Genomic DNA, 16,946 nt, shown 5'->3' on the forward strand with positions numbered 1-16,946 from the left:
CACATTCAAATAACTAAGGAGATATTAAATTGCGATTCCCCGGAATTTGGTACGATCAATGCTGTCACAATGGAGAAACTGAAGACCCTGTTGATCGCGAATCGCGGTGAGATCGCCGTTCGCATCATCAAAACAGCCAAGTAGGAAACAGGCCCATTATCAGAACATTTGAACCCATCTAACTCCCATGCAATAGAGAACTAGGTGTCCGTACAGTTTCAATTTACACTACCGCCGACGCAACTTCACAGCACGTCCTGGCGGCCGACGAGGCAGTCCTACTACCAGGGGACGATTCTACCGCATATATCAACGGGTTTGTTCTCTGTCACCAAAAAATGCTTCCTTAACCGAACTGACAAAATTATCGCTCAATAGAAATGCAATCATAGAGATCGCCCGTTTCCATGAAGTCGACGCCATTATTCCGGGCTATGGATTCTTGTCGGAAAATGTGGAATTTGCCCAAGCTGTCGCCAATGCCGGGATGGTCTTTGTGGGCCCCAGGCCCGAAGCCATTGAAGCTTTCGGGCTGAAGCACCGGGCTCGTGAGATCGCTGTGGCAGCCGGTGTTCCAATTGTTCCCGGGACACAGGGCCTGCTTGTTACAGAGGACGATGCGGTGGAAGCAGCAAATACATTAGGATACCCTGTACTCCTCCCTGTGACTGTTTGCTGCGGGGAAATCTGCTAACCATGATTCTAGGTCATGCTAAAAGCCACAGGTGGAGGTGGTGGTATGGGGTTGATGATATGCAAATCAGTGGAAGAAGTTCGACAGTCTTTGGCCCAAGTCCGCTCCCGGGGAGAAACCTTGTTCAAGAATGCAGGGGTGTTTATGGAACGTTATTATTCCGAGAGCCATCATATCGAGGTCCAGGTGTTTGGTAACGGTCTGGGAGACGCAATTCATATCGGAGAACGGGAGTGTTCAATCCAACGTCGGCATCAGAAAGTTGTCGAAGAGTGCCCCAGCCCGTTCGTGGAAAAGCACTTAGGTCAGTAGCCGCTACGCTATGATGGCTTATACGCCGCCGGCTAATTAGAATCAGGTCTTCGTGAGAAACTCACCTCTGCAGCCGTTGCTTGACCAGATCCATTCGCTATGGATCTGCAGGAACAGTGGAATACCTCGTTGACGACGTATCGGGAGATTTCTTCTTCCTGGAAATGAACACTCGTCTTCAAGTTGAGCATGGTATTACTGAGCTCTGTTACGGACTGGATTTGGTAAAGCTCATGCTTCAACAAGCCGACCGGGAGTTATGCGGCCTCGGAGGTTTGGACAAAAGCTATCTGGAGTCCTTACAGCCAGACCAGCCTTCAGGCTGTGCAATTGAAGCTCGCGTGTACGCAGAGAACCCTGCTCGGAATTACGCCCCATCTCCTGGATTGCTCCAACATGTTGAATGGACAGAGCTGAGCGGCACTCGAATTGATACATGGGTCAATACCGGAACTCGTATCTCCACGTATTACGGTCTGTGGTTTGTGTCAATATTTCTCTTGTGGACTTAGGCTGACTCGGTAATTCTAGACCCTATGATTGCAAAGGTGATGGTACACGATTCCAATCGCACAGCGGCCATTGAGAAATTAGGAGAGGTCCTCTCCTGCTCCAAAATCTGTGGACCACCAACAAATTTGCACTTCCTGCACGCCATTGTTCAATCCAGTGCATTTGGCACTGGGCGTACTTTGACCAATTTCTTGACCAGCTTTGAGTTCAGCCTAGCTGCGATTGATGTCATATCACCAGGTGTGTATACAACGGTACAAGAATATCCAGGACGTCCAACAGCTGGACGGGGAATTCCACAGGCAGGGCCAATGGTAAGCTGAACTTCCTGAACTTTCAAGACTATTCATGAGCTTACATCTAGATATCAGGACCCTTTGGCATTCCAAGGTACACACAGACCCTTCTTTATTTCCTTTCTCCCACGCACAGAGTTCTGATGATACACTTTGCTTGCAGTTGCCAACCTCTTGGCTGGAAACCCCTCCAGCACCGAAGGATTGGAAATCACATTAGAGGGGCCGGAGCTACGCTTCTTAGCTCCTGCGTGCGTATCTGTCTGTGGTGCTCCAATGGACATGACACTTGACGGGACCGACGTCCCAATGTGGACACGACTCTATATCAAAGCAGGGCAAAGATTATCTATCGGGAAGCTGAGCGGATCGGGAGGCTGTCGAGGTAGGATATCGTCCATGCTACGGGTTTATTTTGCTAACTTGCTCATAGCATATCTTGCTGTTCTTGGAGGATTCCCGGCTATGTGAGCTATACATGGATTTTGCATCTTGGCTTCAGAACTAATTGTCTATGCAGTGCCCCATACTTTGGGTCAAAGTCGACATCTCCTCTACTCGGAATTGGTGGGTATCAAGGAAGATCGCTCGCTCCCGGTGATATGCTGGCCATTGCAAAGCTCGATGCAGCTGAGACAGGGCCTGATGTCTCACTGCCCTCCCATTTGCGCCCTGTCTACTCCCGTCACTGGGACATTTATGCCATGGTCGGGCCGTACGATGAGGGTTATATTGTATCCGAAGATATCGACATGATCTATAACACAGTCTGGTATGTCGTGCCAGCAGTAAAGGCGGGAGGGCTACCAAGGTGCGCTTCTAACTGGTTTATTTCAGGAACGTTTCGCATAATGCTACAAGAGGTGGCATTCGCCTTGTCGGGCCTGCTCCTAGATTTGCAAGGGAAGATGGAGGTGAGGGTGGGCAACACCCTAGCAATGTGATTGAATATGGGTACCCTACCGGAACATTGAACTGGACGGGAGACAGGTAAGTCCCAGTTGCGAATGTCACTGGCAATAATCTCACTGGCTGAATTAACATTTCCAGTCCTTGTATCTTCCCGGTGGATGGCCCTGATCTCGGCGGCTTTATTTCTTCCACTACAATTGTGAAAGGCAGTTTATGGCGTATGGGTCAACTGAAATCTGGTGACACGATTCAATACCGCAGAGTATCTTTGAAAGATGCTCTTCGTCTCCGCGCTAAAACGGACAAGTTATTGGAAAATGTGTCGGCACTTGTAGCCGGCCAGTGCGATCCAGATACCATCGAGCCAATTTCTGATTCGGTGCTGCCAGAGTCAACCATCTCTGGCAATTGGGGGAAAGCATTGGTTTACCGCACTGAGCTGGGTGAATCCGGAGTTGATATGACATTCAGACAGGTAAGTGAGAGTCCAGGCTACTACAGCTATTGGTTTCTAATTACCGTTGGCAGGGTGGGGATGAGTTCTTGTTGGTTGAGTTTGGTGATGGGAAATTTAATCTCAACCATCGTTGCCGAGTTACGGCGCTGGAGCAGGCTTTCAGCAAGTCCCAAGAGTCATCCGAAGCTTTGAGGCAAAGTGTCTATAAGACCACTGGATGCTGCAACTGTCAGTTTCCTTGTCCAGCGCTATCAATCCTTGACCTAGGCTAATTATTGGTCGACTACAGCACTCCTAATCCACTATGACGGTTTGAAGTTCTCCCAGGACAGACTTATCGACCTTTTGGTATCTCTTCAAAAGACCGTCGGCGATCTCAGTAATTCCAAGGTCCCGAGCCGCAAGTTCCGTCTTCCTATCTGCTTCGAGAGTCCAGCTCAGGAGCAAGCCGTGCAACGGTACATGGAGACACAAAGACCACATGCTCCATATTTGCCGAGTAACATGGACTTTGTGGCTAAGATCAACGGAATCACGCATGATGAATTGGTCGAGATTTTCCTTTCAGTGGAATTTATGGCTATTTGTGTCGGGTTCTTCTGCTGTGATACTATATGTCTCCCGGTTGATCCCCGCTATCGCTTAATATGCCCCAAGCAGAACCCTAGCCGAGTGTATACCCCAGAGGGAAGTGTCAGCTGGGGTGGATCATGCATGAAGTAAGCCTCTTCCCATACTGTTGTGTTGATAAAAATTAACATGCTACTTTTAACAGCATCTATCCCGTTGATTCCCCTGGGGGATATCAGATGACTGGCCAAACCATTCCCTGTTTTGACCAACTGGGAGTCAAACCGGATTTCTCGCCCAGCCAACCGGGCCTGTTCCGTGACTTCGACCAGATTACCTTCTACCGAGTAAGGAAAGAAGAGCTTGAACGTGATATGGCTCGTTTCCGCTCTGGTTGTTACAAGTTCCAGTACGAAGATGTTACTTTTGATATGGTTGCCCACAACCGTCTCCTTGAGGAGACTAGAGACGAAGTAGCGGCGTTGAAGACTCGCCAAGCCACATCACAAGTAGAAATGTTGGCCTTGGAAAAGGAATCTATGGATAGGTGGATGGCCGAGAAAGCCCAGAACAACCTTCCTGCCGATGAAATTTCACTCCTGAGACAAGGTGAGCTCCATAGCTTACAAACAAATTGGTCATTCTAGTTCACTAACAGGATATAACCAGACCCTGACATTTTGACATTATATGCCCCCCTCGATGCAAACGTGTGGAAAGTCAACGTTGCAGATGGCGATGTCATCTACACTACTAAAGTTGTTGCCATCCTTGAGGCGATGAAAATGGAAGTCGCCGTCTCTTACGATGGGGACAAGAACGGTATTGATAAGGATTACAGGATTGAGAAGGTTCTCGTCCAGCCAGGTGATACTGTTCGGGCCGGAGATGCGCTTGTATTCCTCAGAAATAAGTAATATGATGCTCATGCAAACAACTATAACGGGTCCTTTGGGGGCTTTCTCATTGGCATTCAACTGTCAGAATGTCCAGAAGAATCGGAAAGCGCAGATAATTTGAGAACAATGGATTTATCACTCCTTGGTACTCCTCGTCACACAAACTCGCTGAGCATTTCTAACTCGTTAAACTTGGAATAAAACTGGAAGGTCTCAGACTTCGTCGAGACTTCGTGTGGAAGAAATAGATAATACAATCTGGACTCCCTTTAGATCCTTTCAAATCATAAATCTAGTGTTTCCAGGGTTCAATCTTACTGTAATCTCCGGATGGTCTCCTAAGGTTGCCAGGAAGTAAAAGTTCGTATGTTGTCGGGAGTGAGAATATGTTTTCAAGGTGACACGTGGTCTACCAGGCAGTAGACACTCGTCCAACAGGTCAATTGCAATGGACTCCTTCGTAAATCTTGATATAAGATCAAGGACCTTCATCTAACTAATCCTTGAAAGATGACGTCATGCTCGTATTCATGAGGCCACTGTCTCCGAGAAGCCTGCATAAAAGTATAATTTTGATCAGCGTCGGTGCCAAGTGTTGATGTACATGAGGAATAGAATTAAAGGTACAATCTCGGTGAAATTTAAGGTGAAATATCGAGTGGATCTGATGTAACACCCGAGCCAAGGCTAGAAGTAAAGTTCAGCCAAGGCCAATCATCCCCAAGGTGGCTTCCATGGGACTGAACTGTCAAATGTCCGGAACGAATGGGGAAAGGTCAACTTTGGAGGGCACTGATCCTTTCCCCAATTGGATATTCATGTTGCATTCTTAGTACACTTACGGAGTACGGAGTAGACATATATAAATAGCGTCCTTGTACAACATAAATTTGTTCTAAATGCCCAGTATCTATCAAGGGATAACTAAGAATCCTGCCTAGGTCATTGGCAATCTTTTTTTATCTTTCAATTCTCACAGTCCGTGAGTCATGGGTATCCCACGTACCTGGGGAGGTGTCTTTGGTGGACTGTCTGCATTTTGTGCTATCGCCCAGGCGCAGACATCCTCTCCTTCGCCAACCTCCTCTCACTCGGCTCAGTTCACTGTGCCCGCTGAAGCAAATATAGCTCCTGCCGTGATTCCCAATATCAAGGACCCACAGGCAGTGGATGCACAGACCGTCTGCCCAGGATACACTGCTTCCAATATCCAACAGACCGCCTCTGGCTTCACAGCTTCTCTTTCCCTCGCGGGAGATGCATGCAATGCCTACGGTACCGATATTGAGGCTTTGAGCCTCACTGTCGAATATCAGCGTGCGGATCGACTGCATGTTGCGATCGTGCCAACCCACATTGGCGCTGAGAACGCAACCCAGTACCTTATTCCTCAGGGTTATCTGGCCGAACCCGAAGTCGAGGAGCCCAACGTCATCTCTGACTTGGAATTCTCCTGGACTAATGACCCAAGCTTCGGATTTGAAGTGACCAGGAAGTCGACAAAAGATGTTCTTTTCTCCACCAAGGGAACAAGAATCGTCTTTGAAAACCAGTTCGTTGAATTCAAGAGCGCTCTTCCCAAGAACTACAATCTGTACGGATTGGGTGAGTCGGTCCATGGGTTCAGACTGGGAAACAACTACACCAAGACCTACTATGCGGCAGATGCTGGCGCCACAGTCGATATGTAAGACCATTGCACTTTATTCTCGAAATATCTGCTAATAAAGCTACAGCAATGTCTACGGCGCCCATCCTTTCTTCTTGGAGACTCGTTACTTTACGGAGGGTGCTGATGGCAGTCTCACGCTGGTAGAAAGCGACGACACTACTGAAAACTCCAACTACACATCTTTGTCCCACGGAGTGTTTTCTCGTAATGCGCATGGACAAGATATCTTGATGCAGGAAGACAGCATTACTTACCGGGCTATTGGTGGCAGCATCGACCTATACTTCTTCCCAGGTCCGAGTCAGCCAGAAGTGACTAAGTCATACTTGGCTACTGTCGGTTTGCCTGCGATGCAGCAATACTGGACCTTTGGCTTCCACCAATGTCGGTGGGGATACACAAGCTGGGCAGAACTTGAGGATGTCGTGAACAACCACACACACTTTGACATCCCACTGGAAACTATTTGGTAAGTGACCTTACTATCTGACTCTCTACCATGTCCCAACAGACAAGTAAAGGCAGCCCTGACTGACATTGTTTCTTCCAGGACTGATATTGACTGGATGGTTCGTTACCGCGACTTTGAAAACAACCCTGTTGGATTTGATGACGAGTCAAGCAAGGGCTTCATTCAGCGCCTCCATGACAGTGGTAGGCACTATGTTCCAATCATTGATTCGGCCATTTATATTCCTAACCCATCGAACCCGGATGACGCGTAAGTGCTTAGATTCCCTTACACACTAAGTTCCATAAGCTTACTTCCTCCCAGATACCCTGTCTTCGAGCGAGGAAATGAAACTGGTGCTTTCCTGACGAACCCAGATGGCAGCCTCTATGTCGGTGCTGTCTGGCCAGGATACACCGTCTTCCCTGACTGGTTGGCCGAGGGCACTGAGCAATGGTGGATTGACGAGATGGTCAGATACCATCAGATCACCGGGTATGATGGTGCATGGATTGACATGAGTGAAATCTCTTCCTTCTGCGTTGGAAGCTGCGGAAGTAACAACCTCACCCTCCAGCCTGTGCACGTTCCTTTTGCTCTGCCTGGAGAGCCTGCAAACCCGGTTCTTATCTACCCCGAAGGATTCGATAAAACCAACGCCACTGAAGCTGCCTCTGCTTCAGCAGCACGCGCTTCCTGGTCCAGTGCTTATCCGACCAGTTCGGCCACCTCCTCCACTTCTTATGTTCGCACCACCCCTACCCCGGATGTTCGTGATGTCAACTACCCTCCCTACACGATCAACAACGTCAAGGGTGCCTTGGCCGTTGGAGCTATCTCGCCCAACGCAACCCACGCAGACGGCACACTCGAATATGACATGCACAACCTTTGGGGTCATGGTATCCTCAAGGCTACATATAACGCCCTCTCTGCTATTTCTCCCGATGCGCGCCCCTTCATTCTCGGTCGCTCAACATTCGCCGGTTCCGGATCATACGCCGCCCACTGGGGTGGTGACAACTGGTCCAACTGGCCTAGCATGATCCTTTCCATCCCTCAGGCTCTTTCCATGTCGCTACTGGGAATTCCCATGTTTGGAGTTGACACCTGTGGATTTGCCGATAACACCGATATGGAGCTGTGCAACCGCTGGATGCAACTGAGCGCTTTCTTCCCCTTCTACAGAAACCATAACATCATTGGTGCTATCAGCCAGGAAGCATACAGATGGTCCTCCGTTATCGACGCGAGCAAGACGGCTATGGCTATTCGATACCAACTTCTGCCTTATATGTACACGCTCTTCTACCACGCGCATACAAAGGGTGAGACAGTCATGAGGGCTCTCTCATGGGAGTTCCCTCGCGATCCATCTCTCGCGAATGCGGACCGCCAGTTCATGCTGGGTCCGTCTATCCTTGTTATTCCTGTTCTCGAACAGGGTGCAACATCCGTGAACGGTGTTTTCCCTGGCCTTATCGAAGGCGAGGAAGTCTGGTATGACTGGTACAACAATACCGCCGTCCCTGTGCCTGCCCAGGCCAACACAACCATCCACGCGCCTCTCGGCCACATTCCAGTCTACGCTCGTGGAGGATCTGTCTTGCCCCTTCAGCAGTCTGCCCTCACCACTAGAGATGCACGAAACAGCCCCTGGGATATCCTGGTCGCACTGGACAAGGACGGTAGCGCAACTGGAAATCTCTACCTTGACGACGGAGTCAGTGTTACACCTAACGCCACGCTTCATGCGGAATTCAAAGTTGAGAACAGGAAGCTTGAAACCATCATTGAGCATGGCGGATGGGTTGAAGAGAACAGTCTGAGAAACGTTACCATTTGGGGCGTTGAGAAGACGCGCACCCTATCAAGTTCAATGGAAAGGCTGTGCCCCCCAAGAACGTCCACTTTGATGGTGACAAGAATACCTTGGTCATTTCCGGATTCGATGTCTCTGCTTGGGCTGGAAAGCGTTGGTCTCTGGAATGGTAGATCCAAATTGAATCATACTATTGGTGGAGGCCTGAGGGGGATTGACCTCTGACTCCTCTTAGAACGGTATCTGGCTATTTTAGCCAGGTAAGAAGGTGGATGTTGGTAGTAGATAGGCTTGAATCATATGAATACTTTTTTAGAAACAATAATTCAAGCAGTTGGGATATTCGATCATTTCCAGTGTCTCTTACACATGGTCTCCAGTATTACGGCATTACAGTTATAGATAGTAAACATCGTGGAAATAGCCCATGGCTTTGGTGTATAAAGCCAGGATGAAGCCGTCAAGATATGTATGCAGTAGCCTGACTGTTGTAAAATGATGTATTGGGAAAGAGTTACGCTCTATATCACATATGGCACCTTGAATAGTAACCAATCGGCAACTAAAGAGACATCATTGAACTGCTTCGGTATCTACTGAGAATAATCTTCAGCGTTCCGAAAGCCTGCCCCCTAAAGCCAGAATGCTTGGCCAGACGAACATCATCCGCTAGAAATTGTGTGGAACGCTTGTAACCCACGGTCTCGCATGGCACCAAAATCACTCACCCAAATAAATCCTGACATGGTCCTGGCAAAAGGTATGATGAAATAGGCCCCTGGCAAAGGAAGTACTACCGATCATTCGCCGGAAGTCTAATGCATGCAGGTACAGTCCGAAACCCCTGTCTATCTCTCTCACTAGCAACCTTACAAAGCTTAACCAAAATCTTGATGAATTTCGCATCCCAAGGGGCAAAAGGAAAGCAGCACACCGCATGATGAAGTTCGAAGGCCCTTTTTGATTGGATGCATGAGAGCACGCATTTCTTTGGCTTCTCGTATATAAAGTTGGCAAATTGCATATCTGGTGTTGTAAACACCGAGTATCAAGTATTGAGTTCAGCATCTCGGCCCGACATCTCAACCTGCCTTCAACATTCGCCCATGCACAACAGCCTCACAACCCACATGGGCAGGCCCAGTGCGCTTTATGAACCTAGTAATTGGCTCCCCTTGATCTAATTTACCTTGAATGTATACTAGTCTATACAATTTTAGATTGTCCTGAGAGGTCTCCACCCACGACGTTTCCTTGCATGGCATATCTCGATTGACGAATGGGGAATCTTCGGAGGCTTTGCTAAACGAGACGAAGTCCTCGTAAAAAGCTAAGTCCAGACCTAAGACATGCTTCGCACAACATCCCCTTACCATTTCTCTAAATTCATCAGACCTGTGGCACAAAATTTAAACCAGATCTACGGCATTTCAAAGCCCCTGCAGACGTTTCTGCAGACATTTCTCTTACGTATAGCCTGTTTAAGAAATGACACGCCTAATAAGGTGAGTGCCGACTCAGCTTATGCATCCTTGCCAGAATAGGTATATTGGCAGGTTTTATGCATTTTTATGCAGTCAGATTCTAGACCTGCTAAATTATTAATTCAGATTTTAGTGAAACTTTAAAAATTAGAAGCCAAACTTTATCTTTGCCAAGACACGTACCATGGGTTTGCCTAGAATAAGCTCGGCATGCCGACACTTCCCGCCCGAGACAGAGCTCGGGAGCGGGCCTCGTGTCACTCACTAATCCGTTCTCATCTGTCTTAATCCGGAATGGCGCGAGCGGTGCAACACTGCAACAAGTTGGGTATGTCGATCAACTCGATTTAAAAAGGAGCCCCTTCACCACCAGTTTATTAATATTTCATTCGTTTTAATTTTTATTTACGCGTGCTACTCCGCTCTTTTTATTCAAATTACAAAATGTATCTCAAGCAGTACATTGCAGCATGTCTTTTTGTCCCGATCGCCCTCGGTCAGGGGAATTCCAATGCGCGCTCTGTGGATCCCTTCAAGGTCTTCACAATCTCCGCCGACAATATCACGGCCAAGTTCATTCCATACGGAGCGCGATTGATCTCGCTGCTAGTTCCAGACAGGAATGGCAATGAGCAGGACGTTGTGGTTGGCTATGACGATCCCCGCCAGTATCTGGAAGACACACAGACCAGTCATACCTATTTCGGAGCCGTCATTGGCCGCATTGCCAACCGTGTCAAGAACGGCACTTTCGAGCTAGACGGAACCGAATATCACATTCCCAAGAACAAAGACGGCGTGTATACGCTGCATGGCGGAGATATTGGCTACGATCAGCGAAACTGGACTGTGGTTGCATCCACACCTTCCTCTGTGACCTTTGAGCTATACGATGCTGCATTCCAAGGCTTCCCAGGCGACGTCATTACGCAGGCTACATACTCTGTCGATACCAAGGCCACAGCTCAAAATCCACAGGGACATCCCCGGCTGATGACCAAGATGGTCTCGCAAGCTCTCACGCACTCTACCCCGATCATGCTCTCCAACCATATCTACTGGAACCTGAATGGTTTCCAGCAGCCGACTGTCCTCAATGATACATGGCTGCAAATGCCCCTGTCTGAGCGATTCATCGCCACGGACAGTATCCAAGTCCCCAATGGAGTCATCTCGACCGTGGATGAGACTGATCACCAATCGATGGACTTTACTTCCGGCAAAATCATCGGTCGTGACATTCAATATACCCAAGGTCTTGTTGGCAGTGATGTGGGATACGACAACTGCTTTATCATTGACCGTGACCCGACGTACTCTGCCCACGACGCACTTGTTACCGCTCTCCGGTTGAACTCCAGCTCCACAGGAATTAGCATGGACGTTGCAACGAACCAACCTGCTGTGCAGTTCTTCACCTGTCTGAACATGGATGGGACAATTCCCGTGAAGCCTTCTCAGGCTAAGCGGAAATCAGGAAATGAGGAAGCTTCTGGATTTGTTGAGAAATATGGTTGTCTGGCGATTGAGCCCGAGGGCTGGATTGACTCTGTCAACAACCCACAGTGGGGTCAGCAATCCAATGTGATTTACTCTCCTGAGACCCTCCCTGCTGTGAATCTGGCCACTTACACCTTCGGAACTGTCTGAGATATGTTTCTCATGATGAATTGGATCCTGGTCTTACCGGCTCTTTGTTAATTTTAATCTTTTGCAATTTTGAAACAATTTGAAGTGCCTTCAAAGTATTGTTGTGTTTTTCCCTTAACCTGATTTTTTCTAAAAATTCTGCCCTCGTACGTCGTAGGGCCCTAGAGTACAATATTCACAAGTTTGCTGCTCTCCCGGGATGTTTGGTTGACGATAATCGGAGTGGGTCCTCGATCTCATTTGCGTTCAAGGGGTTTCCCACGTGCTGCAAATAGAGTAAGTAAATAAGCTGCTGATTGGCTACTGACATAGCCACGGTCGAGGTACTGGCGCGCTAGCGAGCGTATATTCTACTACCGAGTCCACTGGGGCTAACTCACTGGTAGCTTTCTAAAATATGAAATAACACTATCTATGGATTTACCGCATGTTCAACACTTCCCTATTTAGAAATTTCGTTTGCTGCCCCTGAGATTTTTTTTTTTCTATATTTTCTATCTAAAAAATCTTAAATCTATAATTCTAGTATGAACCTGTATACACGAGAAAGAGAATAACAAAGAGAATAACAAAGAGAATAACAAGGAACGGGGGCAGGAAGAGATAACTTCCAATCAAAAGTCAGGACATTATTGAGTGCGGAGTCCCCTCGCAAATCCAAAAGCGGGAAGGAATTTCCCACTGTCGGGATGATCGACCAAATCTGTCTTTTGCCAAAATGACCATCCACACCAAGTAATCCAACTAAGCTTTCTGGGCATAGTCCTCAAGGACGGATTCGGCGATCCGCAAGGCCATACCATAGAAAACGGTCATAACGTGAGAGGACACCTGAGTGGGAGGGATGGATCCGTCAACGACACGGAGGCCCTGAGTACCGTAGACCTTGGCAGTAGCGTCGACGACACCACCGAGCTCGCGGGACATCATGGAGCAGGTGCTGACAGCGTGCCAGTTAGGACGGAAGTTCATCATCACGTAGTCCTCCCACTGCTCAACGGTGGCATCCTGAGGCAGGTTGTCGCCGGGAATGGTCTCGCCAGCGTAGTACTTCTTCATCTCACCGGCGCTAGAGAGCTCACGACCCAGCTTGGTGGCAGCGGCCTGGCCGAGAAGATCCAGCTCATTCATGAAGAACTTGGGGTCATTCGCGTATTGCCAGAGGTAAGGGTCACTGCTGAGGATGTGGACGGAACCGCGAGTGAAGGGGATAAGGTTCCAGATATCGAAGTTGATCTTGCCCTCAGTGTCGAAGAAGAGCTCGGCAAATGCAACATCCTCATCGAGGAGCCAGTTGCGGTAGTTCTCGTACTGGATCTTGAGGGCAGTCACGTTGTGGAAACCACCGCGGGCAACGGTCTCCTCGGCCCACTGGTCAAGCTTGGTGTCCAGCAACTCAATACCCTGGGCAGCATGGTCGCCGAGAACCTCGGTGAAGTTGGCAAAGTAAGCGGCCTGGCCTTGTCCAGGTGCGTTGTTGGCGCGGGACCGAACAGTGGTAGTGGTCTGGTCTTGCATGTTGAGACCAACAGGGAGTTCAAGGAGCTGCTTAACACCGGCCTTGTCAAGAACGGACTTGATACCAATACCGGAGTATTCAAGGATCAAAGGGGAAATGGCAGATCCGGCGGCCAACAGCACTTCCTGCTTGGCGTAGACATTGAAGTTAACAGCCTTGTTGGTACCGAAGTTCACACCAACAGCCTTGGGGCCAGATGCGGTCTGGTTGAACAAAACCTTTCCGACCTTCTGGCCAGTCAGGATCTGCAGGTTATCGCGCTGGTAGTTGGGAAGAAGCCATTCGCGAGCGGCATCAGCACGGATCTGGTTCTCATGGAGGTTGTTCGGGATCATCGAGACACCACGGGGGTGACCGCAGTGGAAGTCCTTCTGGACGGGAACACCGAAAGCGGAGACGGTGTTCATGAGGGCTCGCATCAGTGGGGACCAAGGCTTGCCGTTGTCGCGAGGGCCGGCATGAACGGTTCCGTCTGTTCCATGGCAGGCCGGGTCGTAGAAGTGACCGGCTTCAATCTGGGCGGCAGTCGGGGGGCGCGAGCGCTCAGCTTTCTGCATGTACTGGAAGACATTGTCCCAGTTCCAGCCCTCCATGCCGAAGACCTTTTCCCATGAGTCGATCTGGACCTTGTCTGGGCGGGTCCAGGAATCGCCGTTGATCAAGGTTGAGCCACCAAGACCGAGACCAGACTTGATTTCTCCAGTTCGGTTGTTGATAAGGGGAACTGTGAGATAATTCTGATCCACACTAGTTCCAAAGATCTCCCCATAGGCGTTGGGGTCCTCGATGATCGGTCCATCGTTGGATTCGTAGAATCCCTTCTCAATCACGAGGACTTTGATCTTCGGGTTTTCGGACAGCTTAGCAGCCACGGTCAAACCAGTCAAACCACCACCAGCAATGACATAGTCGTAAGTCTTTCCCTCGACCTTGGTGGGGTCGGAAAGCAGGTGAGACTGGACGTCGATCTGCTCAGCCGGGCTATAGGCCTGGACGGCAGCCACAGAGAAGAGGATGGAGGTGATAATAGCGGACTTCATGATGAGGAAAAATAGCCCGGAGGGCAATGTATATAGAAACGAAAGGAAAAGAGTAGGTTGGTGTACGTGAAATGACGATCGGAAGCATCAAATATATATGTTCGTAACAATTGCGTCTTTGATACTATACTGATACCGAACCTCAAATGCTTGAACAATACCCACGGAGGGCTCTACGATCCCGGTTACAACACGTGGTATGGTGCAATAGGGGTGCGATATCAATCGTCAGTTTCACGGAATGGAATCTACCGGCTGATCTGCAGAAAATAAAGTTCTGCACATCTTGGCGAGTCGGTTCCTGGGACCGGTCAAACTATCTTCATACTAACTTTCATGCACCGGTGTCCTATCTGGGAGGAATAACCAACTCCGTGGGTGTACCTGTGCTAAAATCCGAGATTACATGTCAGAGAGGTGGGGCCTTCATCAGCCCAGTCTGTTGAAATTGAATCCTTCCGTGCATATTCCGTATAGTTAATTTTGGATACGAGGAAGCGGGCCTTGCTGACAGGTAATGTCAGCAGTAGATCATTCCAGGGCTGTACCAACTCCTAGTACGCCTTGTTAGGTACGGAGTGCTACTTCGAGGGATCGATCTCCATTGGACTTGTACGTAGATCTCTAATCCGATGCCTGAATTGGAATTGGGCGTGATAATATATGGACTGTACAAGGTTATTGATTTCAGTATATTAACTGCAGACTTGAAAGTGCCAGGAAACTCCAAATCTTGTTTTTGAGAACCTTGTTGACCAAAATAGCGAAGGCAACCTTGAAACTTTGTGTATGTCATGTAATCATATAATTCATGATGATAAGGAACATCCGTAAATAGACTAAACATGAAAGTCTGGCCCATGAGTGCTTCATAATTCGAGGGCGTTCTCCAGTCTGGGCCTCGATCTGGGCCTCGTTATGTTACCAATCGGCATCGTATTCAATCGGGTTCATTTTCGGCATGCCGAGAAGGGGAATGTCGTCAGAAACTCAAAACCGCATTGGCGCCAAGAGTGGCAACTCATTATACCGAACCAGCCCCATGTGCGCGATAAGAGAATGAACAAACCATACCCTATCAAGTGTACACAATTTTGAACAATAGGAATCAAGGGGGGGAATATACATCTAAAATTAGTGGAACAGTGGGGACTTCGTTCATTTCGACATATCCCTGAAGACAAACTCTCAGACATAGAAAAACTGTCAACTACCTCAGTCATGTCTTTATTCTCCAGCCTTGCCATTCAATTACCAGAGCAGAAAGAAGAGACCCAATGAAGACGTTGTCTGTATTTTTTTGCGGCATCCCTTTTTGGGCATGCTGCCCTTGCTACGAAGCTTTATGCGGCATCGTACGCTGGTCTTGTTACCTCGTTGGACTTTTCCGATTCCAATGAGCTGTCTACCCTCTCCCAGACAACTGAGTGCGGCAGCAGCCCGTCTTGGCTGATGCTGGATAGTCCCAATAGTGTCTTGTACTGCCTCGATGAAGCAATCGGTGCTTCCAATGGCACTATAACCACCCTGAGAACTCATCCAGATGGGACACTCTCCAAGCTTGCGCAACTGAAGACCCCCGCCGGCCCCGTCATGTCTGCCATGTACTCTGCACCTAGGATCCCGAATCGCAAGCTCTTTGCTGTGGCGCACTAGTAAGGTCCCCATCGAATCCCTGGAGAGAGTTGCACGCAAGATGGTACGAGGTGCTGACTTCGCTCTGGTATTATAGCTCCGGATCTTCTGTCTCGACGTATTCCGTGGACCCTGTCCTGGGACTTTTCAAGCGTGAACAAACCTTCACATACCAGATGGCCGCTCCTGGTCCGGTCGCTTCTCGCCAAGATGCCCCCCATCCCCATGGAGTAGTTGTCGACCCTACCGGACGATTTGTCCTCGTACCCGACCTTGGAGCCGATGTCGTCCGCGTCTTCCATGTCAACCCGTTGACTGGTCTTCTTGAACCGATCGAGCCACTGGCCGTGAACCCAGGATCTGGACCCAGGCACGGTGTGTTTTGGACCCCCCGCGGATCGAACAGCACAGCATCAGATGTCTACTTCTACCTTGTGCAGGAGCTCAGCAACGAGTTGAGTGGGTTCCGGGTGACCTATTCAGACAACGGAATTTCCTTCCGCAAAATCTACGAGGGAAGTACATATGGTGATGGATCTTCTCCTGCTGGCTCCAAGGCCGCTGAAATTGCAATCTCGGTAAGTCTCGGGCGTTGCCCCAAAGATATCGTTCAATCCGATTCCTCAGCTAACATGATCTTGTCTCATAGCCCGAAAACAATCATATAGTCGTCTCCAACCGTCTCGACAACACATTCGGCCCAAATGAAGACTCCTTCGCCGTATTCATGTGCGCTGACCCTAGTGGAAAAGAGGCTGAGAAGGTTTCTTTCCTCGGGTTGTATCCAGCCTATGGCTCCTCCCCTCGCCACTTCAGCATCGCAAGTACCAAGACTATGGTTGCGGTGGCATTGGAAAGCAGCCAAAGTGTTGCCGTGGCTCAGTGGGATAAACGTTCCGGGGCTCCCGGAACCCTTCTTGCAGAAAAGAAGCTGGATGGAGAAATTCCGTCAGTGATCTGGGATCTCTAAATTGTTACCTGTCTCGCGACTTTTCATTGCACATGTTACACCTTCAGGTT

The 16,946-nt window shown here is 49.0% G+C and overlaps 5 protein-coding genes across 5 annotated transcripts; 4 read left to right on the forward strand and 1 right to left on the reverse strand.

The window, feature by feature from the left end:
* Positions 1-69: 69 nt before the first annotated feature.
* N7519_008735 (bifunctional urea carboxylase/allophanate hydrolase) lies at positions 70-4,671 on the forward strand (the record flags this gene model as incomplete). The annotated part of the gene is made up of 16 exons (XM_057295510.1): positions 70-140; positions 197-316; positions 379-652; positions 707-998; positions 1,064-1,480; positions 1,538-1,833; positions 1,891-1,909; positions 1,979-2,200; positions 2,249-2,282; positions 2,336-2,587; positions 2,653-2,805; positions 2,866-3,202; positions 3,256-3,412; positions 3,474-3,903; positions 3,960-4,363; positions 4,424-4,671. The coding sequence occupies 16 exons, from the start codon at positions 70-72 to the stop codon at positions 4,669-4,671; spliced, it is 3,726 nt and encodes a 1,241-aa protein (XP_057143392.1).
* A 971-nt stretch (positions 4,672-5,642) lies between these two features.
* On the forward strand, positions 5,643-8,823 carry N7519_008736 (glycoside hydrolase family 31 protein; the record flags this gene model as incomplete). The annotated part of the gene is made up of 4 exons (XM_057295511.1): positions 5,643-6,340; positions 6,390-6,794; positions 6,876-7,046; positions 7,101-8,823. 4 exons carry the CDS (start codon positions 5,643-5,645, stop codon positions 8,821-8,823), a joined length of 2,997 nt encoding a protein of 998 aa, XP_057143393.1.
* A 1,703-nt stretch (positions 8,824-10,526) lies between these two features.
* Positions 10,527-11,732, forward strand: N7519_008737 (aldose epimerase family protein; the record flags this gene model as incomplete). The annotated part of the gene is made up of 1 exon (XM_057295512.1): positions 10,527-11,732. The coding sequence occupies one exon, from the start codon at positions 10,527-10,529 to the stop codon at positions 11,730-11,732; it is 1,206 nt and encodes a 401-aa protein (XP_057143394.1).
* Positions 11,733-12,476: 744 nt separating this feature from the next.
* Positions 12,477-14,291, reverse strand: N7519_008738 (GMC family oxidoreductase; the record flags this gene model as incomplete). The annotated part of the gene is made up of 1 exon (XM_057295513.1): positions 12,477-14,291. One exon carries the CDS (start codon positions 14,289-14,291, stop codon positions 12,477-12,479), a length of 1,815 nt encoding a protein of 604 aa, XP_057143395.1.
* Positions 14,292-15,575: 1,284 nt separating this feature from the next.
* N7519_008739 (Cytochrome cd1-nitrite reductase-like C-terminal heme d1) lies at positions 15,576-16,896 on the forward strand (the record flags this gene model as incomplete). Its single annotated transcript, XM_057295514.1, has 3 exons — positions 15,576-15,946; positions 16,024-16,504; positions 16,576-16,896. Coding segments are annotated over 3 exons (1,173 nt in total), but the record flags the coding sequence as incomplete, so codon positions are not given.
* Between the last annotated feature and the right edge of the window lie 50 nt (positions 16,897-16,946).

This window comes from Penicillium mononematosum (genome assembly GCF_028829835.1).
Source record: "Penicillium mononematosum strain IBT 11891 chromosome Unknown utg000005l:1.0-9366267.0:1.0-9372171.0, whole genome shotgun sequence".
Taxonomy (NCBI): Eukaryota; Fungi; Ascomycota; class Eurotiomycetes; order Eurotiales; family Aspergillaceae; genus Penicillium; species Penicillium mononematosum.